The 25,095-nt window shown below is 42.1% G+C and overlaps 1 protein-coding gene across 4 annotated transcripts in view; it reads left to right on the forward strand.

The window, feature by feature from the left end:
• The first annotated feature begins 10,386 nt into the window (after positions 1-10,386).
• TXLNG (taxilin gamma) overlaps positions 10,387-25,095 on the forward strand; it is a 72,835-nt gene continuing 58,126 nt past the window's right edge. For all 4 annotated transcript variants that reach the window (XR_009698865.1, XM_061177775.1, XM_061177773.1 and 1 more), the window contains exon 1: positions 10,387-10,569. Coding sequence is in view for 3 of the 4 variants with exons in the window: in XM_061177775.1 (XP_061033758.1) it covers positions 10,468-10,569 (102 nt within the window). In the remaining variant the exon portion in view is untranslated. The remainder of the gene's footprint in view (positions 10,570-25,095) is intronic.

The following is a 25,095-nucleotide window of genomic DNA, read 5'->3' on the forward strand; positions in this document are numbered from 1 at the left end:
ATAGAATTCACCTGTGAAGCCATCTGGTCCTGGACTTTAGTTTGTTGGAAGATTTTTAATCACAGTTTCAATTTCATTACTTGTGATTGGTCTGTTCATATTTTCTATTTCTTCCTGGTTCAGTCTTGGAAGGTTATACCTTTCTCAGAATTTGTCCATTTCTTCCAGGTTGTCCATTTTATTGGCATAGAGTTGCTTGTAGTAGTTTCTTAGGATGCTTTGTATTTCTGCGGTGTCCTTTGTAACATCTCCTTTTTCATTTCTAATTTTATTGATTTGATTCCGCTCCTTCTTTTTCTTGATGAGTCCGGCTAAAGGTTTATCAATTTTGTTTATCTTCTCAAAGAACCAGTTTTAGTTTTATTGATCTTTGCTATTGTTTCCTTTGTTTCTATTTCATTTATTTCTGCTCTGATCTTTGTGATTTCTTTCCTTCTACTAACTTTGGGTTTTCTTTGTTTTTCTTTGTCTAGTTCCTTTAGGTGCAAGGTTAGATTGCTTATTTGAGATTTTTCTTGTTTCTTGAGGTAGGATTGTACTGCTATAAACTTCCCTCTTAGAACTGCTTTTGCTGCATCCCATAGGTTTTGGATCATCGTGTTTTCGTTGTCATTTGTCTCTAAGTATTTTTTGATTTCCTCTTTGATTTCTTCAGTGATCTCTTGGTTATTTAGTAACGTATTGTTTAGCCTCCATGTGTTTGTGTTTATTACGTTATTTTCCCTGTAATTGATTTCTAATCTCATAGCATTGTGGTCAGAAAAGATGCTTGATATGATTTCAATTTTCTTAAATTTACCGAGGCTTGATTTGTGACTCAAGATGTGATCTATCCTGGAGAATGTTCCATGTGCACTTGAGAAGAAAGTGTAATCTGCTGTTTTTGGATGGAATGTCCTATAAATATCAATTAAATCTATCTGGTCTCTTGTGTCATTTAAAGCTTGTTTCCTTATTAATTTTCTGTCTGGATGATCTGTCCACTGGTGTAAGTGAGGTGTTAAAGGTCCCCACTATTATTGTGTTGCTGTCGATTTCCTCTTTTATAGCTGTTAGCAGTTGCCTTGTGTATTGAGGTGCTCCTATATTGGGTGTATATATATTTATATTTGTTATATCTTCTTCTTGGATTGATTCCTTGATCATTATGTAGTGTCCTTCCTTGTCTCTTGTAACATTCTTTATTTTAAAGTCTATTTTAGGACTTCCCTGGTGGTGCCGTGGTTAAGAATCTGCCTGCCAATGCAGGGGACACGGGTTTGAACCCTGGTCCAGGAAGATCCTACATGCTGTGGAGCAACTAAGCCCATGAACCACAACTACTGAGCCCGCCTGACGCACCTGCTGAAGCCCGCGCGCCTAGAGCCTGTGCTCCTCAACAAGAGAAGCCACCGCAATGAGAAGCCCGCGCACTGCAATGAAGAGTAGCACCCCGCTCGCCACAACTAGAGTAAGCCCGCACGCAGCAACGAAGACCCAACGCAACCAATAAATAAATAAGTAAATAAAATTTAAAAAAAATAAAGTCTATTTTATCTGATATGAGTATTGCTATTCCAGCTTTCTTTTGATTTCCATTTGCATGGAATATCTTTTTCCATCCCCTCACTTTCAGTCTGTATGTGTCCCTAGGTCTGAAGTGGGTCTCTTGTAGACAGCATATATATGGGTCTTGTTTTTGTATCCATTCAGCAAGCTTGTGTCTTTTGGTTGAAGCATTTAATCCATTCACATTTAAGGTAATTATCGATATGTGTATTCTTATTACCATTTTCTTAATTGTTATGGGTTTGTTTTTGTAGGTCCTTTTCTTATCTTGTGTTTCCCACTTAGAGAAGTTCCTTTAGCATTTGTTGTAGAGGTGGTTTGCTGGTGCTGAATTCTCTTAGCTTTTGCTTGTCTGTAAAGCTTTTGATTTCTCTGTTGAATCTAAATGAGATCCTTGCCGGGTAGAGTAATCTTGGTTGTAGGTTCTTCCCTTTCATCACTTTAAATATATCATGCCACTCCCTTCTGGCTTGTAGAGTTTCTGCTGAGAAATCAGCTGTTAACCTTATGGGAGTTCCCTTGTATATTATTTGTCATTTTTCTCTTGTTGCTTTCAATAATTTTTCTTTGTCTTTAATTTTTGTCAAAAAATTACTAGGTGTCTCAGTGTGTTTCTCCTTGAGTTTATCCTGTATGGGACTCTCTGCGGTTCCTGGACTTGGGTGGCTATTTCCTTTCCCATGTTAAGGAAGTTTTCGACTATAATCTCTTCAAATATTTTCTTGGGTCCTTTCTCTCTCTCTTCTCCTTCTGGGACCCCTATAATGCAAATGTTGGTGTGTTTAATGCTGTCCCAGAGGTCTCTTAGGCTGCTTTCATTTCTTTTCATTCTTTTTTCTTTAGTCTGTTCCGCAGCAGTGAATTCCACCATTCTGTCTTCCAGGTCACTTATCCGTTCTTCTGCCTCAGTTATTCTGCTATTGATTCCTTCTAGTGTATTTTTCATTTCAGTTATTGTATTGTTCATCTCTGTTTGTTCGTTCTTTAATTATTCTAGGTGTTTTTTCTTTAATTCTTCTAGGTCTTTGTTAAACATTTCTTGAATCTTCTCGATCTTTGCCTCCATTCTTTTTCTGAGGTCCTGGATCATCTTCACTATCATTATTCTGAATTCTTTATCTGGAAGGTTGCCTATCTCCACTTCATTTAGTTGTTTTTCTGGTGTTTTATCTTGTTCCTTCATCTGGTACATAGCCCTATGCCTTTTCATCTTGTCTGTCTTTCTGTGAATGTGGTTTTTGTTCCACAGGCTGCAGGATTGTAGTTCTTCTTGCTTCTGCTTCTGCCCTCTGGTGGATGAGGCTATCTAAGAGGTTTGTGCAAGTTTCCTGATGGGAGGGACTGGTGGTGGGTAGAGCTGGCTGTTACTCTGGTGGGCAGAGCTCAGTAAAACTTTAATCCCCTTGACTGTTGATGGGTGAGGCTGGGTTCCCTCCCTGTTGGTTGTTTGGCCTGAGGCAACCCAGCACTGTAGCCTACCCGGCTCTTTTGTGGGGCTAATGGTGGACTCTGAGAGGGCTCATGCCAAGGAGTACTTCCCAGAACTTCTGCTGCCAGTGTCCTTGTCCTCACGCTGAGCCACAGCCACCCCCCGCCTCCATGGGAGACCCTCCAACACTAGCAGGTAGGCCTGGTTCAGTCTCCTATGGGGTCACTGCTCCTTCCCCTGGGTCCTGATGTGCACACTACTTGGTGTGCACCCTCCAAGAGTGGAGTCTCTGTTTCCCCCAGTCCTGTCAAAGTCCTGCAATCAAATTCTGCTAGCCTTCAAAGTCTGATTGTCTAGGAATTCCTCCTCCTGTTGCCGGACCCCCAGGTTGGGAAGCCTGACGTGGGGCTCAGAGCCTTCACTCCAGTGGTTGGACTTCTGTGGTATAAGTGTTCTCCAGTTTGTGAGTCACCCACTCAGTGGTTATGGGATTTTATTTTATTGTGATTGCACCCCTCCTACCATCTCATTGCGGCTTCTCCTTTGTCTTTGGATGTGGGGTATCTTTTTTGATGAGTTGTAGCATCTTCCTGTCGATGATTGTTCAGCAGTTAGTTGTGATTCAGGTGCTCTCGCAAGAGGGCGTGAGCGCACGTCCTTCTACTCCGCCATCTTGAACCAATGTCCTATATAGAGATTTTCAACAGCACCTAACCCCACAAGTATTTTGTATTTTTCTTTACCACTCTCTTTATACATATAGTTTCCATTTCCTTGCAAGTCTGTAATTCTGGCCGAGACTTGTAGAAATAAATCAGAACAAAATTCATGAAGCCTGTATATTCAATATATGTATTTGAGTTTTTGAAATGCATGTACTCTCTCCCAATATTCCCTACATGACAAGAGTTTTTATTTGAAGTATCCTCTTCCTGCTGGACCTGGCACCCCAGTGTTTGCCAATCTAATTGTACACTCTACAGCCTGCCATCAGTATGCCTGAGCAAGCTAGGTATAAGGTATAATCATTTTTTAAATCTTACAGTGTCTGCCAGAAATGTGGAAGTGTATAGCAAATGCTGAAATTGGCCAAATTCCTATAAGGACTAAAATCAGGGTGCGCATAGAAGGATGGTATTGGGTAATCGAATTAAACAATAAGCTCTCTGTTCTATGAAAAGGCAAATACTCCTTTTCACTACCTACAACCCCAAGAGCATGCAACAAACATGAAATTGAACTCTTTTGTTGAAATAATACTCTTGGCTACTTTAAAGGTTAGTAGGAGCTTTTCTTTCTCTGAAAATACTCCAAGGTAGACAAGTCAAACTAGCGTGGTTTAACTCCTTTTGACACTTCAAGATACGGCTCAGATGTCACTTTAAACCTTCCTTAAACTTCCCTGCCACCAGTAGAAAATTACACTTAAGCCATTACTTTGCAATACCTTTATCTTCGGAATTTTGTTACTGTTTTTTTTTAATTTTTTTATTGGAGTATAGTTGATTTACAATGTTGTGTCAGTTTCTGCTGTACAGCGAGTCAGTTATACATATACATATATTCACTCTTTTGTAGATTCTATTCCCATATAGATCATTACAGATGAATTATGTTACTGTTTGTTATTTGTATCACTGGCAGTGTTGGCCTGAGAGCCCTTATTCTAAATCGTGGTATGCCTGGTGTCTAATTAAGTGCTCAGAATGTAGTAGGTGCTCAGTAAATGTTTAACTGATGAATGAAAACTTTCTATTGCCACTAAGTTTACCCTGGGATGATCTTGGTCCCGTGGCTGCCTGAGGTCTTCTCAGTGTGGCAGCAGGATGTTGCCACTAGGAGACTCTCCAAGAGGTTGTGAGAAGGGATATCACCTTGGGGAATTGGAGGTTTGGCCCTCATCTGTATAGATTCAGAAAACTGAGTGGCCAGTGCACTTTTGCTATTCAGAGCTTCTTTTTCTCAAAAAGTATGTATTGAGAGCTTTCTCCGAGCCTGGCCTTCTGCTGAGTGCTGAGAATATAGAAGTTCCATGGGCACGGCCCCTGCCCTCACTTCATTTACCACCTAGCTGCAGGAGTCCATTCAACAAGCCCTAAAAAGAAAAAACTCGAGGGAGTTCCCTGGTGGCCTAGTGGTTAGGATTCCACGCTTTCACTGCCAGGGCCCGGGTTCAATTTCTGATAGGGGACCTGAGATTCAGCAAGCCAAAAAAAAAAAAAAATTCATGAAAAAATAAAAATAAAAACAAGCCCTTACAGTGAAGTGTGGGACTGGCCTGGTACGGGAAGTACAGCATGCTAGAGATGCAAAACAGGAGTACCCAAAATATTCCGGCCCCCCGAGGGGCTTCCGAACACACTCCCAGAAGGCACTGTCTCCAGAATACGGCTCTCAGTCCCGATTTACAAAGTCAAAATGTTTATTAATAATGAGCAGTGGAAGCATCTTACTGAATACAAATATACACTGTGGACAGAGAATGTCGCCTGCATTTCAGTAAACAAAGGATGTTGTGGCCATAAAGCCACCATTCACTGTAGCCGCCCCTGAGGGTGCGCCCTGAGTGGATTCAGGATGGAGAAAAACAGGATAGTGGCCCTAGATAGTTAAGGTGCATATCAAAGGAATGATTTCAATGAGCCCAGACTCTTGCATCTTCCCATATTAAAATCATTAACTTGAGATGTCTGTTTTTGTGATTAGCAGTAATCTTTTGATGTTCTGATGGTTGACTACATGTTTTTTTTCCTCAGCAAAAAACTCATATATCCTGGCTCTTCCCTTACCTCTTTTATTTACTTATTTATTTAAATTAAAAAAATTTTTTTTGGCCACACTGCTCGGCTTGTGGGATCTTAGTTCCCTGACCAGGGATGAAACCCGTGCCCCCTGCAGTGGAATCGTGGAGTCCTAACCACAGGACCGCCAGGGAAGTCCGTCGTTCCTTACTCTTTGGAGCAGTCTCTCAGAGCTAACTGAGAGGCTGTATCCCAGGCTCAAGTCCTCAGTAAGTTCGCTGAATAAAACAGAATTCTCAGGAGTTCCCTGGTGGCCCAGTGGTTAGGATTCTGGGCTTTCACTGACAGGGCCCGGCATTCCATCCCTGGTCGGGGAACTGAGATCCCACAATTAGGTTGTGCATTTTTTTTTTAGTCGACTACACACATCTACATTCCCTCTCCGGAGTCAGACCCACATAGGGAGACAGATTCTGATGGGAAGGTTTTTTGGTGAGTAAGACATCAAAACAAGTCTCCTGTTCAAAGGCATTAGATTAGCATGCTGGAGCCTCCGTCCCCACACTAAGGATAGCCTTGGAAATGGGGCCGTTATTTCTTTTTTTTTAAAACTTATTTTACATTTCAATTGGCTTTTTAAAAAAATTTTATTTAATTTATTTATTTTTGGCTGCGTTGGGTCTTCGTTGTTGCGCATGGACTTTCTCTAGTTGCAGAGAGCTGGGGCTACTCTTCGTTGCAGTGCGCGGCCTTCTCATTGTGATGGCTTCTCTCGTTGTGGAGCACAGGCTCTAGGTGCGTGGGCTTCAGTAGTTGTGTCAAGCGGGCTCAGTAGTTGTGGCGCACGGGCTTAGTTGCTCCACGGCATGTGGGATCTTCCTGGACCAGGGCTCGAACCCGTGTCCCCTGCATTGGCAGGTGGATTCTTAACCGCTGCGCCACCAGGGAAGCCCGGGGCCATTATTTGTGAAGTTCTCTTTTTTGACCAAGATTCTCTCTCTCCCAAACATTGCTTGGATGGGCCAGTCAGCCTGGCCTCCCTGACTCTCTCTTTTCTAGGTTTCCACTCTTCTGATGAGATACACTGCTTCTTGAGATTTGTCAGTACCTTTGATCATATTATAGGGTATGACGGGGTCTGTTAATTTACTGCCAGCAAAGACTGTGTAGTAGTCGTAGTAGTAGCCTCTGTGTGTATGTGTGTGTGTGTGTGTGTGTGTGTGTGTGTGTGTGTGTGTGTGTTGTGTAAAATTAAGGGCTAGCAATGACCCCACTCAGGACGTCACACACCAGGGGAGGGGTAGTCGGCTATATTAATCAGGGAGTCTGTATTCCAGATTCTAGCTACTACAAATGCTTCTGTTAGCCATAGCTCAATCAATAGCAGAGGCTTTTCTAAGTAGCAAAATGAAGGTTAGAAATGGGTTTTCATTGGTGAAGTTCGTAGCTTGTTAGACAGTATGATGGGTGTCAGAAATGGGCTCACAGTGGTGAAATTAGTAATATTCAAGATGTGCATTGCTTAAAATTTGTGAGTCTCTTCACCCTTGCATTGACAGGGTATGAGAACCCAGCAATCTGAAGCCTGCTCCCTAAGGGGTAATACTACAGGCCAAACCTCTAAATAGCCCTGTGTCCAGCTATGAACTCTGAGGGTTCCAGTTCCCTCATAGTGGCCATAAGGCCAACAGAATCCTACCTCTGTAATAGACGCAAGTTGGCCTCTTAACAGGACAGAGAGCTGGGGGCATCATTGAGCTTACTGCTCTTAAGAACTTTCTGCCTCAGGTTCCTGGCTGTTTACTAAGCATCTGAATAAGTGGGCCCATATTCAGGTACATGCATAGCCTTTAGGGAGGAAGCGGGGAGAATACCCCCTACTGGCGACGAGCTGTTTTTCTTGTGACCTTCACCTTTCTGGCAGGTAGAGTTCTTAACAGAGACCATAAGTCCTTGAGCAAAACGTGAGAATAATTAATGCAGATAGATCATGGGATGCCTCTTAAAGACTTGGAAATAAAGAAATGATAGCTCTTGGGACTTCCCTGGTGGTCCAGTGGTTAAGACTCCGTGCTCTCAGTGCAGGAGGCCGGGGTTCGATCCTTGGTCAGGGAACTAGATCCTGCATGCATGCCGCAACGAAGATCCCGCATGCTGCAACTGAGACCTGGCGCAGCCAAATAAATAAATATTAAAAAAAAAAAAAAAGAAATGTTAGCTCTTGAAGAGTTAAAACATAACCCCAAAAATGGATCCCAGCTGAGATAAGTACAGTGCTTTATAGAGCCTTGGGTTAAGGCTGGGCAGTAACCTCTTTGAAGGCATTTAAGATAAAATTCTAAACAAAGAATGGGTCTATCAAAAATCAGGTTAGTCTGACCTGAGGAAGAAGAGAGTGATCTGAGACCCAGAGCGCCAGACAGAAGCTATTCTTTCTCTCTCCCTTCTGCTAAGCTGTTTTCCTTAGAAACGGATCACTAAGCCTGGCCCACTTGCAAGAATAGGGGAATCAGACTCCACCTTTTGAAGGGAGGAGCATCAAAGAACTTGTGGACAGATTTAAAAAAACACCATCCCCTCCATTAAAGACGTTATAAGAAGCAGACCTCTGAAATTCATATTTCTCGCGGGAGCAGTAATAGCTATGTTTCTCTTGAGCACCCGGTTTGTTTTTATTTTGTTATGTTGTGAATCACTCTGTAAATTGTGCTTTCCTCTTTTCCCAGCTGTCAAGAAGCTCAAAATAAAAATTTGGCTCATGTCCAGCTTGTGGACAAGACCTCAAGGCATGTGTTTTATGGAATCAACTCACCCATGACATCATCTTATTTTTCCTGATCCTTCTTTCACTTTCACTTTCTTGTCATTTCTCTCTCTCTCTCTCTCTCTCTCCCTATTTGTATATAAACGAATGATATGACATATATCTATATATCTACACACACACATATGTATGTCGTGGCATATCGTGTATATGTTTACAGCCTTCCAAATCCCTTTGAAATAAGAATGTATATAAATAAAACAAATACAATTAACTATTTTTCATTTCTCTTAAGACTTGAGGTCACTCGCATAGTCCTTTTGTTTTCTTAATAATGATAACTATTTTTTTTAATTCCATGCATACTTATACTCAAACAATACAGAAAATCATGAAGTAAAAATACTCCCAAGTTTCATCTCCCAGGGAAAAACATTATTAACACTTTGATTAATGTCCTTCTAAACATCTCTTTATAAACCTACAGGCAATTCTATGAAAATGGATTTTTTTTAAAGCTCACTGTGCTATGTATATTTTCTAGGTCAATTTAAAAAATGTTTATCATTTTTAGTAGCTGCATGGTGTTCTCTTGTACCATAATTTAACTATGGTGCATTTTAACACTCAATTCCCCAGGCGGGTTAGAAGCAGCATTACCGATAGATTTTTTCTGCATCTCACTGGGACTTTTGCCTTTAAGAAGGTGAGGAATAGTGGCCGAGGCCATCAGCTTTATATATTGTCTAGGTATGGGTTCATTATCTGTTGCTCTAGTTTTGAAATCTCAAAGCTGGACTGAGGTGTTCTGCCTGTGAAATAAGATAATGGTACTTTCCCCAAATTTACAGAAATAATTAAAATTAATAGAAGGAATTTCCCCAATATTGAAATTTACTCTCATGTAAGTTATTAAATTTTTGGCGCCTGACACCACTACTTAGTATTCTCTCATAAAAAATGACATAGGATTTACACAAATTTTCATAATGAGTTATTTAAGGCAACATGTCAGGATTTCATGACGGTCTGTGACTATCAGAAGCTCGGTCATTGGAGATCTGGTTCCATCAGATGTAAATAGGGAGTATGCCTGAGAAAAAATCCATCCCCGCCCTAATCTCGTCAAGAAAAAAAAATCGATTCAGCAAACCGAGTTTGTTAAAAAATTTCAGTAACGAAACAACTGGCGGAGAAAGCCAGTACGTTCAATGTGTATTAAGCGCCAACTAAGGGTGGAGAACTGTGCTAGAAGCCCGGGCGGTTCAGCCAAGGTGAATATGACGCAGCCCCCACCCCGCAGGAGCTCGGGACCGCTAAATGGTGCTGAGAGCTCTGGTGGAGGGGCAGGACTCGGGACAGGTGTCGAGCCAGAAACCTCAAATTCTGAAAGCCATTACAACTCTCCCGCCTTGAAAGTCACGAAGTATTTCTCCTCATCCCCCAATCATTCGGGCTCAGTTCCGAAGAATAGTAACCAAAACTAAAGCAGAACAATGTGCCCCCTACCCCGCTCCCTCCCAAACACTGAACTATTTCTGAACTTTTCCCGCAGGATGATAGAGAGTACCTTCCGGTACCGGTACATCGCCCCTAGAAAACTACAAATCCCAGGAGGCTGCACGCGCAGCACAGTGGATACTCTTCCCCCATTTCAGAACGCCGTAATACGCTCCAATCCTGATCCGGGTCTGCGAGCCGTGGCCGCGCAGCCTGCTGGGACTTGTAGTCCGCTCCAGAGTCCCTTTCCTCGTTCGCGCAGGCTCGCGCGGCCTCTCTTCGCCCTTCGGCCCTGCAGTAGCCCAGCCCCGGCTTCAATGCTCCCCACCCCCATTCCGCTCCGTCTCCTCGGAGGCCAACCTCCTCCGGTCACGTGGGGAGCCTTGCATGCGGCAATTGGCTGGGGGATTCAGGGGCGGGGCGCGAGGCCCTGCGAGGTTCCGTGCCCCTTGTCGGGCTGCTTGTTTGGCTGCTGCCGTCACCTCATGGCGACGCGGGTAGAGGAGGCTTCGCGGGGAAGAGGCGGCGGCGCCGAGGAGGCAGTTGAGGCCGGACGGGGTGGACGGCGACGCAGCCCGCGGCAGAAGGTCAGTCTGGGGGGGTGCCTGCGTTGTTGCTGGGCCCGAGGAATGCTGGGGCTAGCTGTTTCGGGGTGCACCTCTTCACTCTCCCGGGTTACCTTTAGCCACGGGACGACCATCCGGCCCTCTTCGCTCCCAGGGTGACGACAGTGGGAGCAGGTGAGGGGAGTGGAACCGGGGTGGATGGGGTGGGAGGGGGTGATGGTTGGGGATTGAGGCGGGGGCGGGAGGGAGGGCAGGGGGCACAGCCTGGTGGGAGGGGGAAGGGGTGCTTGGCGGGGGCGCGCCAGGTGTCACAGCCACGTGCGGCCGGCGCCGCGGGGCCCGGGGCGCCAGGTGTTCCCTCTCTCAGCCCCCGCCCTCCGCGTGCTTCCCGTGCTCCTAGCGCTGGGCGCCGCCGTCTGGGGGCTGCCGGGGGTCACGGGCTCGCCCTCCTCGCGCCGGGCAGGTGTGCGGGGCGCGCTGCTGGGTGCGCCCGGGCGGCGCGGGCGAGGCTGTTGCGCAGTAAGATAACCGCGCGGGAGCCGGGGCTGCGCTGCGCCCCCCTTCCCCCGCCCCCCTGCGCTCCCCGCCACTGCGCGGGCTGGCGAGCCGGGCCTCTCGGCCCCTGGGACCCAGGCCCTGGGGCTGCTCTGTGGGCGCCACGGGCTTGGCTGCACGTGGGGAGAAGATGCTGGAGGACCTGGGTCCCTCAGAGTTGGGAGCAGCATCGCGGATAACCGGTCTTCCCAATCCAGCCCTCCCTCCTTCCCCTTCTCGCTCTTTATTTCTGCCCCTTTTCTTTCTTTCTTACCCCCCGCCCCTTGGTGAGCGGAAACTTGAGCGCCTCCCCCAGCTTGGCCTTTGGTCTCTCTTAATCTGGGAGTCGGGCTGGACTGTTCCCCTTGCCTTATTTGACTCAGGTCAAGGAGTTTTCAGTGTCTCCCTTCCTTTCTGGAGGAAAATCCCGACCTTCAGAATGGGAGAATTCCACTTGTTCTGGAGTCAGTGGGTGGAGTTTGAAAAAGATTGCACAACAAACGGGATACAGGGCTTTCAGGGCCCAGGAAGAGAGAAGTGCGGGGAAAAGGACTGGAAAGGTGGAAACCTGTCTCGTTCCTTGCGGTTGAACAGATTGAAACGTTCAAGTTGTTGGACGTCGTGCTTGATCACTCGGGGCTGTTTAATGTCACTTAATTATGCATTTGAACACTCTTAAAGATCACTCCTGTTGGAAATAACGAAATAATATTTTTCTAATGCGACTCGTGAACTTGAAGAAAAGAACAAAGGTTCGCTTTACCTCTGCGCAGAGTGTCAAGAATTAGCTTTTGGGGGCCTGTTTCTAAGGTCAGGTGTTTTCACGTCTGTCTTCATGAGGGTGTTACTGCTTCTCAATTACCTGTCTTTCTCTCCCTCTCTTTGTACTCTAAAAGAAAGATCCAGTACTTGAAGGACTGAAAAAGAAGCTGTGGACCAAACGGAACTCTAGGGATTCAACACTGTCACTTTGGACACCTCACTTATTCCCTGAGGGTGGGGAGCCAATCTCAGGGTTTGATTTCATAGGTCCCCCAGGGGAGGACTCCGATAAAAAGCCACTGCAGTTGAGGATATGAGTTCCTTTTTATGTCTCTAGCATAAGGATAAAAGGTCTGAACTAGGAACTGAGGTTTAATCGACTAGCATTTTAAACGACGAAGAGGTAATGACCCTTTGACGCAGTTCTCTGGTTAACAGCTGGATAAGAATAGTCAGGTGTGTCTGTACTGTCTCAGTTTTGTTTACTTACTCAGGCACCTTTCTTCTTTGCTCAGGCTTTTCTGGGCATCTTTTTTCCTTTTGATTTACAATTGACTATGACATGGAATTGAAATACATGGTTAAATATTAGTTTCTGAATTTTCGTTTTGAAAACTTGGGTGAATATCTTGTGTTTGCAGAAGTCACTTTTTAAGTTATTTCCTTCGGACCCCTTGTTTTTTATTTCCTCTGGGCCACTAGCTTGAAAATATATTCGTAATTCTAACTTGACCTCTGCCCTATTTTTCAGGAAGCAAAAATGGTGTTTAACTAATTGGGTTGTTTTGAAAATATTGAAGGAATTCAAGGAACAGTGACCGTTTTGTCACTTCTGGGTTACATTATGAGACTTAAAAGTGAGAAACAATTGGAGATGGGCTTTGTTGCTTCCTGTTTGTCTTAGCCATCTAGTCACTCTTGACCTCAGGTAATTGTGGTATTGTTTCATAACTACTACCATTTGGATGGTCTCTTAAGGTGACTTTTTTCTTTTAACATTACAGTACATTTCTAAGAGTCTCTTGAATTGTCTAAAACTGCTGTCTGATGTGATAGCCACTAGGCGCCTGTGGCTATTTAAGTGTTAATTAAAATTAAGTAAAATTAAAAATTCCCTTCCTCAGTATACTAGCCACATTGCAAGTGTTCAATAGCCAGTGTGACTAGCGGCTACTGTGTTAGAGCAGATCTAGAATATTTCCATCATTGCACATTGCATAAAGTTCTATTGGACAACACTGGTCCAAAAAGATGGGATATTAGTTTGTCAAGTATTCCAGGCATTTTTTAGAACACCAAGCTCATTCATAGTACTTCCTAAATCCTTGTGTAGAATTTGTGGGGGTTTTTTTGTTTGTTTGTATTTTTACTAGAATTTGTTTTATAAGGTTGAGTTTTCAAAAAATTAATAGACTATTTTTTGAGCAGTTTTAGGTTTACCAAAAAACTGAACATAAATTGCAGAGTTCCCATTTATCCCCTCACACCACACCCCTTTCCCCTATTATTTATATCTTGCAGTATTGTGGTACATTTGTTACAATTGGTGAGCCAATATTGGTACATTCTTATTAACTAAAGTCCATAGTTTACATTAGGGTTCATTCTTGGTGCTGTATATTCTGAGAGTTTTAACAAATGTATAGTGACATGTGTCCACCATTACGATATCATACAGAACAGTTTCACTGCCCTAAAAACCTCCATCCCTTCCTCTCTTCCCCCAAACCACTGGCCACCACTGATCTTTTTACTGTCTCTATAGTTTTGCCTTTTCCAGAATGTCTAAGGTTGATTTTTTTCCCCCTAGATTTTTGCTTGGGAGTGTTAAAAATTATTTAACTACTCTTAAAAACTTACTTTTAGGTCAAATAGGAAGGATAAAGATATATGGAATCTATGCTCAAATTAATGAAATGTTACATTTAAATGTTGCCCTATAGTTTTTATAGCATATTTTTGCACATATATTAAGTCTTTCAGCATCACTCAGGTGCTGTGGAGAAGGCTGGGCAACTGTCATTGTCCTCATTTATAGATGACAAATTGCTCAGCAAGGTCAAGTGATTTGCCCAAGGGGTGAAGCCGAGTGTGGAAAGTACCCTTTCATCTACACTACAGTAATAAGTAGGGTGGTAGTGGGCAAATAGTATGGATTTGGAGTCAAGACACATGGCTCTTGCCACTTATTAGCTGTGCAGCCTTGGGCAGGTTTCGCAATCTTTCTAAGCCTCAATTGCATCATCTGTAAAGTGGCGATGATGCTAATCCCTACCGCATAGGACTGTTGTGAAGTATGAGAGTTGAGGACTTCCCTGGTGGCGCAGTGGTTGAGAATCTGCCTGCCAATGCAGGGGACACGGGTTGGAGCTCTGGTCTGGGAAAATCCCACGTGCCCCGGAGCAACTAAGCCTGTGAGCCACAACTACTGAGCCCACGTGCCTAGAGCCTGTGCTCCGCAACAAGAGAAGCCACCGCAATGAGAAGCCTGCGCACCGCAACGAAGACCCAACACAGCCGAAAATACATAAGTAAAAATAAAATTAAAAAAAAAAAAAAGTTGATGTGACACATTCAGCACAGTGCCGGGCATGTAGAATTTTATTTGGTGGGGAGGGGAGCATATGTGAAAGATCCGTTTCTCTTGCTTTTAGGGTGTTATTCTGTAAATCTGTCTTCCAACCTTTGTGTTCGTCACTCTTCCCAGAATCTCTCTGTGATAGACTTAATGAGGAGAAATCACGTCATGGTGGGGCGAGAGTATGGGGTAGGAAGAAACCATTTCGTTATCTTGTTTTTCTCCCCACTTGCGGACTTGATGATGAATTTCCACTCTTCTAGCACAGAGATTAGGTAATAAGAATCGAAGTGATCTTCTCTTTACGACATTGTCATCTAATTCTATCAGCAAACTTTGGTAAATTTTATTTTCATGGAGAACCAAACGGGCAAAGCAGTAATGAGAGCAGACCAGATACAGCACATCCCTCTAGCAATACCACGTTCATAGATCATAATATGCCACAGTTATTTACTACATTACTGGAAGGTGTTGTATATGTTATTTTGTGTCATTTATATTGGTCTTGACTAGAGAAGTTTTATTTAGGAGTGTATATGCCAAATCCAGATTCCATAAAACAGGGCACATGTGATTTGCCTTTGTGTGGGATTCTTCACAGAAGGAGTCACTATAATGGTTTTCCTTTCAATAGATACGCTGTTCAGGTTTTACACTTTGCAGAGAGTTGTGTTTCAAAGGAAAGGAATTCGAGTTCTCACTGTTTCCTTCATTGTGCTAGGCACTTAAAATGTGCTTGCATTCTGATATCTTCCTTACCTCTGCAGGATAGGTGGTATCCCTAGGCATGTAGATAAGGCATCTGAAGCTCAGTCAAAACAGCAACAGCAAACCTTGCTCAAATTAAATAACGCAGCTCAGAGTTGGTGAAGTTGGCCGAGAGCTGGTATATAATTGTGTAATTGATAACACAACTGATGTACCCTACTGCACGGACAGTTTCTGCTTTTTTAACCTGATATCCCAAAGAAATCCCTTTGCCTCTTCCCGCCCCCACCCCCTTTCTTCCCAATTACCTTTTGTTTGGTTCTAACACGATGATCAGTAACTTTTAGTTAATGTAATGGATGTGACAGTATTTAAAGTGTGTAAAGTGGTATACAAGTTTAATATAGTATTCATCAACATTGAGAATTAGCTATGTTTAAAATTTTCCCAAGTGGGGCATTTCTAGAAGAGGATAAAATAGGTTAGGTGACCCTTTAAGGGTTTGAACCTTGAGTATGTTTTTATGATTCAATTTATTTCCTAGTTGAAATTCTCTTGGTATTTACAACTACTTAAATTTTATTACTTGAAGGAAAAGATATATAAAATGGCCATTGTTGTCCTGTTGTGCTGGCAACATAATTTTATTAACATTTATTGCTCAGGGTGCTGATTTGCATTCTGTGTTACATTTCCAAAATGTCCCCAGGACGACCTCCATTACCCCCACTTCCTACTCTGTAGTCTGCCACGAGTAATATTGCTAAACTGCCACTTGTTCATTTTTCTTCTTTCCCTACTGAGGTCAAAGTAGAATGGTTTGTTGAGGAAGATGTGCCAGTGGCTTAGAAGCACGTTTCGTTAAGGATGTTTCATTTTTTAAACTTAATTATTTATTTATGCTGCGCTGGGTCTTAGTTGTGGCATGTGGACTCTAAATTGCGGCATGCATGCGGGATCTAGTTCCCCAACCAGGGATCGGACCCGGGCCCCCAGCATTGGGAGTGCGGAGTCTTACCCACTGGACCACCAGGGAAGTCCCAAGGATGTTTTAGATTGACATGTGGGTCATATTTAAAAGTGAGAATGGAGGCATTTTGCATAATTTGCAAATGCATCCTTATTCAGATGTTATTATAAACAGTTCTGCTGCATGGTAGCAATATATATTCATTATAGCTAATCTTACTACTCTAGAAGGAAGGTACTGTGCATCTCTAGTTTACAGATCAGGAAACTGAGAGGTTGACCTCCCTATGGCAACACAGGAGGTAGTAAGTGGTATATTCAAAGGCCGGGGTCTCTGGGCTCCAAAGCCATTAGCCATATTCCATGTGTCTTGTGCTCTCTAAACACATTTCTTGAGGATGGTAAATAAAAATGTGCTCTTCGTTGAATGTGAGTAAAACTTGGTGATAGGTAGAATGAGTAATAGTTTTTGCTAAATGAAAACAAATTACGAAGGGTGGGGTTAGGTCATTGGGGGTATAGGAAAGCTGTTGTAATCCAGGAACCCAGGGAGTTTTGAGCCTTATAGCTTTTGTTTCATTGCCTTAGGCCCCAGGTTGACCTTAAGATATTTGATTTAGGAGGTGTGCTTTTGACTCCCTGCAAAGGCACCTCCAAGTGTAGTTTGGATGAAATAAAAGGTAGAGGGTTTAGAGAGAGACCCTTTTTTTAACCTCTCAAAGTCTACACAGCACAGTGTTAACAAAGAGCTGAAGTGGTTGGGTTAGGTAGGACAAGAAAAAGAGAAGGTTTGATGTTTCAAAGGTGCATCATGATTGGTCCATGTGGAGCTGGCGAAGGATGACTTCATAAAACTGGAACAGGGGTGTTGCATTTACGTAACCTGTAAAAGTAGAGGACGATTTTACATCTCAGGAGTCTGTGGCTTGAAGATGCTAAATGTGTGGCCCGGCCCCTGCCCTTCTGCAAAATAGATCAGGCCCAAGCACATTTCAGTAGCTTCGGAAATTAACATCTTATTTTCTGATCCTTTTGCCACCTAGATAGGTGTTTAGGTTAATACAGGTATCTCTCAGATTGCTGCTCATCACTGAATTACAGTTTTAGAGCTAGAAGTGATTTTGCAAATTATGGAGTCCAGCACCCGTCCTTTTAATAAAAGAAATGGCCATAGAAGTTAAATGTGAAATCGAGTGCCATCATCCTTGGATTAAAAGGCAAACGATGTGCACAGTCTAAGATAGATGTTAGCACCGACCGCTAGAGATAGTAGCACAAACTCCTGCTGGAGAGAGCGTGCAGCCAGAGAAGCTGTATTCTGACAGGGCCTTTTCCAGACCTGTTGGCTCCCTTTTTTTTTTAATTTTTAATTTAATTTTATTTATTTTTTTATATAGCAGGTTCTTATTAGTCATCAGTTTTATACACATCAGTGTATCCATGTCAATCCCAATCGCCCAGTTCATCACACCACCACGGCCACCACCCCGCCGCTTTCCCCCCTTGGTGTCCATACGTTTGTTCTCTACATCTGTGTCTCAATTTCTGCCCTGCAAACCGGTTCATCTGTACCGTTTTTCTAGGTTCCACATATATGCGTTAATATATGATATTTGTTTTCTTTTTCTGACTTACTTCACTCTGTATGACAGTCTCTAGATCCATCCACGTCTCAACAAATGACCCAATTTCGTTCCTTTTTATGGCTAATATTCCATTGTATATATGTACCACATCTTCTTTATCCATTCATCTGTCGATGAGCATTTGGGTTGCTTCCATGACCTGACTATCGTAAATAGTGCTGCAGTGAACATTGGGGTGCATGTGTCTTTTTGAATTATGGGTTTCTCTGGGTATATGCCCAGTAGTGGGATTGCTGGGTCATATGGTAATTCTATTTTTAATTTTTTAAGCAATCTCCATACTCTTCTCCGTAGTGGCTGTATCAATTTACATTCCCACCAACAGTGCAAGAGGGTTCCCTTTTCTCCACACCCTCTCCAGCATTTGTTGTTTGTAGATTTTCTGATGATGCCCATTCTAACTGGTGTGAGGTGATACCTCATTGTAGTTTTGATTTGCATTTCTCTAATAATTAGTGATGTTGAGCAGCTTTTCATGTGCTTCTTGGCCATCTGTATGTTTCCTTTGGAGAAATGTCTATTTAGGTCTTCTGCCCATTTTTGGATTGGGTTGTTTGTTTTTTTAATATTGAGCTGCATGAGCTGTTTATATATTTTGGAGATTAATCCTTTGTCCGTTGATTCATTTGCAAATATTTTCTCCCATTTTGAGGGTTGTCTTTTGGTCTTGTTTATGGTTTCCTTTGCTGTGCAAAAGCTTTGAAGTTTCATTAGGTCCCACTTGTTTTTTTGTTTTTATTTCCATTTCTCTAGGGGGTGGGTCAAAAAGGATCTTGCTGTGATTTATGTCATAGAGTGTCCTGCCTATGTTTTCCTCTAAGAGTTTGATAGTGTCTGGCCTTATATTTAGGTCTTTAATCCATTTTGAGTTTATTTTTGTGTATGGTGTTAGGGAGTGTTCTAATTTCATTCTTTTACATGTAGCTGTCCAGTTTTCCCAGCACCACTTATTGAAGAGATTGTCTTTTCTCCATTGTATATCCTTGCCTCCTTTGTCATAGATTAGTTGACCATAGGTGCGTGGGTTTATCTCTGGGCTTTCTGTCTTGTTCCATTGATCTATGTTTCTGTTTTTGTGCCAGTACCATATTGTCTTGATTTCTGTAGCTTTGTAGTATAGTCTGAAGTCAGGGAGTCTGATTCCTCCAGCTACGTTTTTTTCCCTCAAGACTGCTTTGGCTATTCGGGGTCTTTTGTGTCTCCATACAAATTTTAAGATTTTTTTGTTCTAGTTCTGTAAAAAATGCCATTGGTAATTTGATAGAGATTGCATTGAATCTGTAGATTGCTTTGGGTAGTATAGTCATTTTCACAATATTGATTCTTCCAATCCAAGAACATGGTGTATTTCTCCATCTGTTGGTATCATCATTAATTTCTTTCATCAGTGTGTTATAGTTTTCTGCATACAGGTCTTTTGTCTCCCTAGGTAGGTTTATTCCTAGGTATTTTATTTTTTTTGTTGCAGTGGTAAATGGGAGTGTTTCCTTAATTTCTCTTTCAGATTTTTCATCATTAGTGTATAGGAATGCAAGAGATTTCTGTGCATTAATTTTGTATCCTGCAACTTTACCAAATTCATTGATTAGCTCTAGTAGTTTTCTGGTGGCATCTTTAGGATTCTCTATGTATAGTATCATGTCATCTGCAAACAGTGACAGTTTTACTTCTTCTTTTCCAATTTGTATTCCTTTCATTTCTTTTTCTTCTCTGATTGCCATAGCTAGGACTTCCAAAACTATGTTGAATAATAGTGGTGAGAGTGGACATCCTTGTCTTGTTCCTGGTCTTAGAGGAAATGCTTTCAGTTTTTCACCATTGAGAATGATGTTTGCTGTGGGTTTGTTGTATATGGCCTTTATTATGTTGAGGTAGGTTCCCTCTATCCCCACTTTCTGGAGAGTTTTTATCATAAATGGGTGTTGAATTTTGTCAAAAGCTTTTTCTGCATGTATTGAGATGATCATATGGTTTTTATTCTTCAACTTGTTAATATGGTGTATCACATTGATTGATTTGCGTATATTGAAGAATCCTTGCATCCCTGGGATAAATCCCACTTGATCATGGTATATGATCCTTTTAATGTGTTGTTGGATTCTGTTTGCTAGTATTTTGTTGAGGATTTTTGCATCTATATTCATCAGTGATATTGGTCTGTAATTTTCTTTTTTTGTAGTATCTCTGTCTGGTTTTGGTATCAGGGTGATGGTGGCCTTATAGAATGAGTTTGGGAGTGTTCCTTCCTCTGCAGTTTTTTGGAAGAGTTTGAGAAGGATGGGTGTTAGCTCTTTTCTAAATGTTTGATAGAATTCACCTGTGAAGCCATCTGGTCCTGGACTTTGTTTGTTGGAAGATTTTTAATCACAGTTTCAATTTCATTACTTGTGATTGGTTTGTTCATATTTTCTATATCTTCCTGGTTCAGTGTTGGAAGGTTATACCTTTCTAAAAATTTGTCCATTTCTTCCAGGTTGTCCATTTTATTGGCATAGAGTTGTTTGTAGTAGTTTCTTGGGATGCTTTGTATTTCTGTGGTGTCTGTTGTAACTTCTCGTTTTTCATTTCTAATTTTATTGATTTGAGTCCTCTCCCTCTTTTTCTTGATGAGTCTGGCTAATGGTTTATCAATTTTGTTTATGTTGTCAAAGAACCAGCTTTTAGTTTTGTTGATCTTTGCTATTTTCTTTGTTTCTATTTCATTTATTTCTGCTCTGATTTTTATGATATCTTTCCTTCTGCTAACTTTGGGTTTTGTTTGTTCTTCTTTCTCTAGTTCCTTTAGGTGTAAGATTCGATTGTTTATTTGAGATTTTTCTTATTTCTTGAGGTAGGCTTGTATAGCTATAAACTTCCCTCTTAGAACTGCTTTTGCTGCATCCCATAGGTTTTGGATCGTCGTGTTTTCATTGTCATTTGTCTCTAAGTATTTTTTGATTTCCTGTTTGATTTCTTCAGTGATCTCGGTTGTTTAGTAATGTATTGTTTAGCCTCCATGTGTTTGTGGTTTTTACGTTTTTTTCCCTGTAATTCATTTCTAATCTCATAGCGTTGTGGTCAGAAAAGATGCTTGATATGATTTCAATTTTCTTAAATTTACTGAGGCTTGATTTGTGACCCAAGGTGTGATCTATCCTGGAGAATGTTCCGTGCGCACTTGAGAAGAAAGTGTAATCTGCTGTTTTTGGATGGAATGTCCTATAAATATCAATTAAATCTACCTGGCCTCTTGTGTCATTTAAAGTTTCTGTTTCCTTATTAATTTTCTGTCTGGATGATCTGTCCATTGGTGTAAGTGAGGTGTTAAAGTCTCCCACTATTATTGGGTTACTGTCGATTTTCTCTTTTAGAGCTGTTAGCAGTTGCCTTGTGTATTGAGGTGCTCCTAGGTTTGGTGCATATATATTTATAATTGTTATATCTTTTTCTTGGATTGATCCCTTGATCATTATGTAGTGTTCTTCCTTGTCTCTTGTAACATTCTTTATTTTAAAGTCTATTTTATCTGATTTGAGTATTGCTACTCCAGCTTTTTTTTGATTTCCATTTGCATGGAATATCTTTTTCCATCCCCTCACTTTTAGTCTGTATGTGTCCCTAGGTCTGAAGTGGGTCTCTTGTAGACAGCATATATATGGGTCTTGTTTTTGTATCCATTCAGCAAGTCTGTGTCTTTTGGTTGGAGTATTTAATCCATTCACGTTTAAGGTATTATTGATATGTATGTTCCTATGACCATTTTCTTAATTGTTTTGGGTTTGTTTTTGTAGGTCCTTTTCTTCTCTTGTGTTTCCCACTTAGAGAAGTTCCTTTAGCATTTGTTGTAGGGCTGGTTTGGTGGTGCTGAATTCTCTTAGCTTTTGCTTGTCTTTAAAGCTTTTGATTTCTCCATCGAATCTGAATGAGATCCTTGCTGGGTAGAGTAATCTTGGTTGTAGGTTTTTCCCTTTCATCACTTTAAGTATATCCTGCCACTCCCTTCTGGCTTGTAGAGTTTCTGCTGAGAAATCAGCTGTTAACCTTATGAGAGTTCCCTTGTATGTTATTTGTCGTTTTTCCCTTGCTGCTTTCAATAATTTTTCTTTGTCTTTAATTTTTGCCAATTTGATTACTATGTGTCTCGGCCTGTTTCTCCTTGGGTTTATCCTGTATGGGACTCTCTGCGCTTCCTTGACTTGGGTGGCTATTTCCTTTACCATGTTCGGGAGGTTTTCGACTATAATCTCTTCAAATATTTTTTCTGGTCCTTTCTCTCTCTCTTGTCCTTCTGGGACCCCTGTAATGCGAATGTTGTTGCGTTTAATGTTGTCCCAGAGGTCTCTTAGGCTGTCTTCATTTCTTTTCATTCTTTTTTCTTTATTCTGTTCTGCTGCAGTGAATTTCACCATTCTGTCTTCCAGGTCACTTATCCGTTCTTCTGCCTCAGTTATTCTGCTATTGATTCCTTCTAGTGTAGTTTTCATTTCAGTATTGTTCATCTCTGTTTGTTCTTTAATTTTTCTAGGTCTTTGTTAAACATTTCTTGCATCTTCTCGATCTGTGCCTCCATTCTTTTTCCGAGGTCCTGGATCATCTTCACTATCATTATTCTGAATTCTTTTTTGGAAGGCTGCCTATCTCCGCTTCATTTAGTTGTTTTTCTGGGGTTTAAGTTGTTCCTTCATCTGGTACAGAGCCTTCTGCCTTTTCATCTTGTCTATCTTTCTGTGAATGGTTTTTGTTCCACAGGCTGCAGGATTGTAGTTCTTCTTGCTTCTCTTGGCTCCTTGTCTTCTTCACCAGTGGGAGAAATCAGTTGCCTTTGCCCTAACTTTAGCACTGGTTTGCCCTTCTTTTCTTCTCATTTACCTAATTAACGCCTCTGTGTGCTCCCTTGTCCTCTACATGCTGTGACACATCACTTTGGAGCCTTTTGCTGCCTAAAGTTAGAAGCTGGGACACTCCTTGGGACTTCCCTGGTGGTCCAGTGGTTAGGACTCGGCACTCTCGCTGCCAGGGCCCTGTGTTCAATCCCTGGTTGGGGAACTAAGATCCCGCAAGCTGCACAGTGAAAAACAAAACAAAAAGTTGGGATGACTCCTAAACTTACCTTGCCTCCAATTTGTGTCCCTCCTCAGAACTCCGTCATTGCTTGTGTTCATTCTTTTTTTTTTTTTTAATTAATTAATTTATTTATTTATGGCTGTGTTGGGTCTTCGTTGCTGCACGTGGGCTTTCTCTAGTTGTGGCGAGCGGGGGCTACTCTTTGTTGTAGTGCGCGGGCTTCTCATTGTCATGGCTTCTCTTGTTGCGGAGCACGGGCTCTAGGCACGCGGGCTTCAGTAGTTGTGACTCGCGGGCTCAGTAGTTGTGGCTCGCGGGCTCTAGAGCATAGGCTCAGTAGTCGTGGCGCGCAGGCTTAGTTGCTCCGCGGCATGTGGAATTTTCCCGGATCAGGGCTCGAACCCATGTCCCCTGCATTGGCAGGCGGATTCTTAACCACTGCGCCACCAGGGAAGTCCCCATTCGTTTTTTGTTTAACAGTTTTATTGAGGTATAATTCATATGCCATACAATTCATCCACTTAAAGTGTACAATTTGATGGTGTTTAGTATATTCAGAGTTTTGTGGCCATCACCACACTTGTTTATTTTTAATATTCTTTGGAAGAACATACTCTTTGGAATATTATAGAGAAAGAAGAGAATTCAGTCTCTGCTTTCCAAGTCCTAGGTCCATGACTGGACAAATTACTTAAGATTACCTGATCACTGAGGCTGTTGTTCATCATACCTGCCTTTAAGACCTATTCTGAGGATTCAGTGAGGAAGTATATCAAGTACTGTTGGAGAGGCTTTTGAATGAACCAGAGCAACAAAGAAAGGCCAAGGGAAAATGGCTTATACTAATTCTCCTTCACCACCCATGTGGATTATAGTGATTGGTACTGTAGTGACTTAACCAAAAGGGAAAGAGGCTGATTTGTTAGGTGTGGTTGAACAGGAAGGAAAGGACACTCTTCTCTCTGTCCTCCCACCCCGTCCCAGGGTGTGTTCCCTAGAGATGGATCTGCTTGATTCGGGAGCCCTCTCAGACCATGCTTTCACTGAGCTGGCCTCTCGTCTTTCTCTGTTCCTCCTCTACCGCAGCCAGGCAGCAGTTCTCAAACTTTTTGGTTTCAGGGTCTTTTTGCATACCTAAAAATCATTGATTACCCCAAGGAGCTTTTGTTAATGTGGGTTGTATCTAATAATGTTTCCCAAATTTTAGAAATTAAAACAATGTAAAATTATTATTCATTTTAAAAATCAACTGACGTTGTGTAGTTACCTATTGCTGTATAACATATTGTTTCAAAACTTAGCACTTGAAACAGCATTTACGATCTCAGGAGTCTGGGAGTGGCTTAGCTGGTCCTCTACTTCAGGGTCTCATGGGCTGCAGTCATCCGAAGGCTTGACTGGGAAGGATGCACTTCCAAGCTCACGCTCATGTGGTTGTTGGCAGGATCCAGTGCCTTGCAGGTTGTTGAACTGGGGCCTCAGTTCCTCATGAGCTGTTGGCTGGAGGCCTTCCTTGGTTCCTTGCCACTGGGGCCTTTCCATAGGCATCTCACAACATGGCTGCTGGCTTCATCAGAACGAGCAAGAGAGAGTGCCAGCACAGGAGAGAAGGAGGCTGCAGTCTTTGTCACATAAAGAAGTGACGTCCTCTCACTTTTGCCAAATTCTCTTTTCATTAGAAGCCAGGTTCTAGGTCCAGCTCACACTCAAGGGGAGAAGATTATACAAGGTCGTGAATACTAGGAGGATCACTGGGGGCCGTGTCAGAAGCTGCGTACTACACATTAATGTAAATAATGTCGTTTTTAAAATTAAAAATAGTTGATTTTCCAGAATAAAAGTTGAGAAGAGTGGCATTGTTTTACGTTTTTACAGATTTCTTTAATGATTGGCTTAGTAGAAGATAGCTGAATTCTCCTAACTGCTTCTGCATTCCACCTGTGGTAATATGCCATTTTAGTTGAAGTATGTGAAGACAATCTAGCTGCACACACATACGTAATTGGAACAGGGAGTATTTTAATAGCCTTTTTAGATAATTGTGGAAATTCTTTGACACTACACCAAAACTCAGCAAGTAGTAGTTCTTGAAGGTTAGTTGCCAGTGTGGGATCTGAAACTCTTTGTAACTTTTCGTACTGTTTTAAAACTGTGGGTCTGTTTTTCACTTTGAATGGATGTTTTTGCTCATGCATCATTTTGTAACATCATCCATTAGTCATTTGGAAAATATTGGTTTACTGAATTGTGTTGATATTCCAAATGTTACCACGTTATTTTACAGTATCAAAACCACATTAGTTA

The sequence above is a fragment of the Eubalaena glacialis genome, chromosome X (assembly GCF_028564815.1).
Source record: "Eubalaena glacialis isolate mEubGla1 chromosome X, mEubGla1.1.hap2.+ XY, whole genome shotgun sequence".
In the NCBI taxonomy this organism is placed as follows: Eukaryota; Metazoa; Chordata; class Mammalia; order Artiodactyla; family Balaenidae; genus Eubalaena; species Eubalaena glacialis.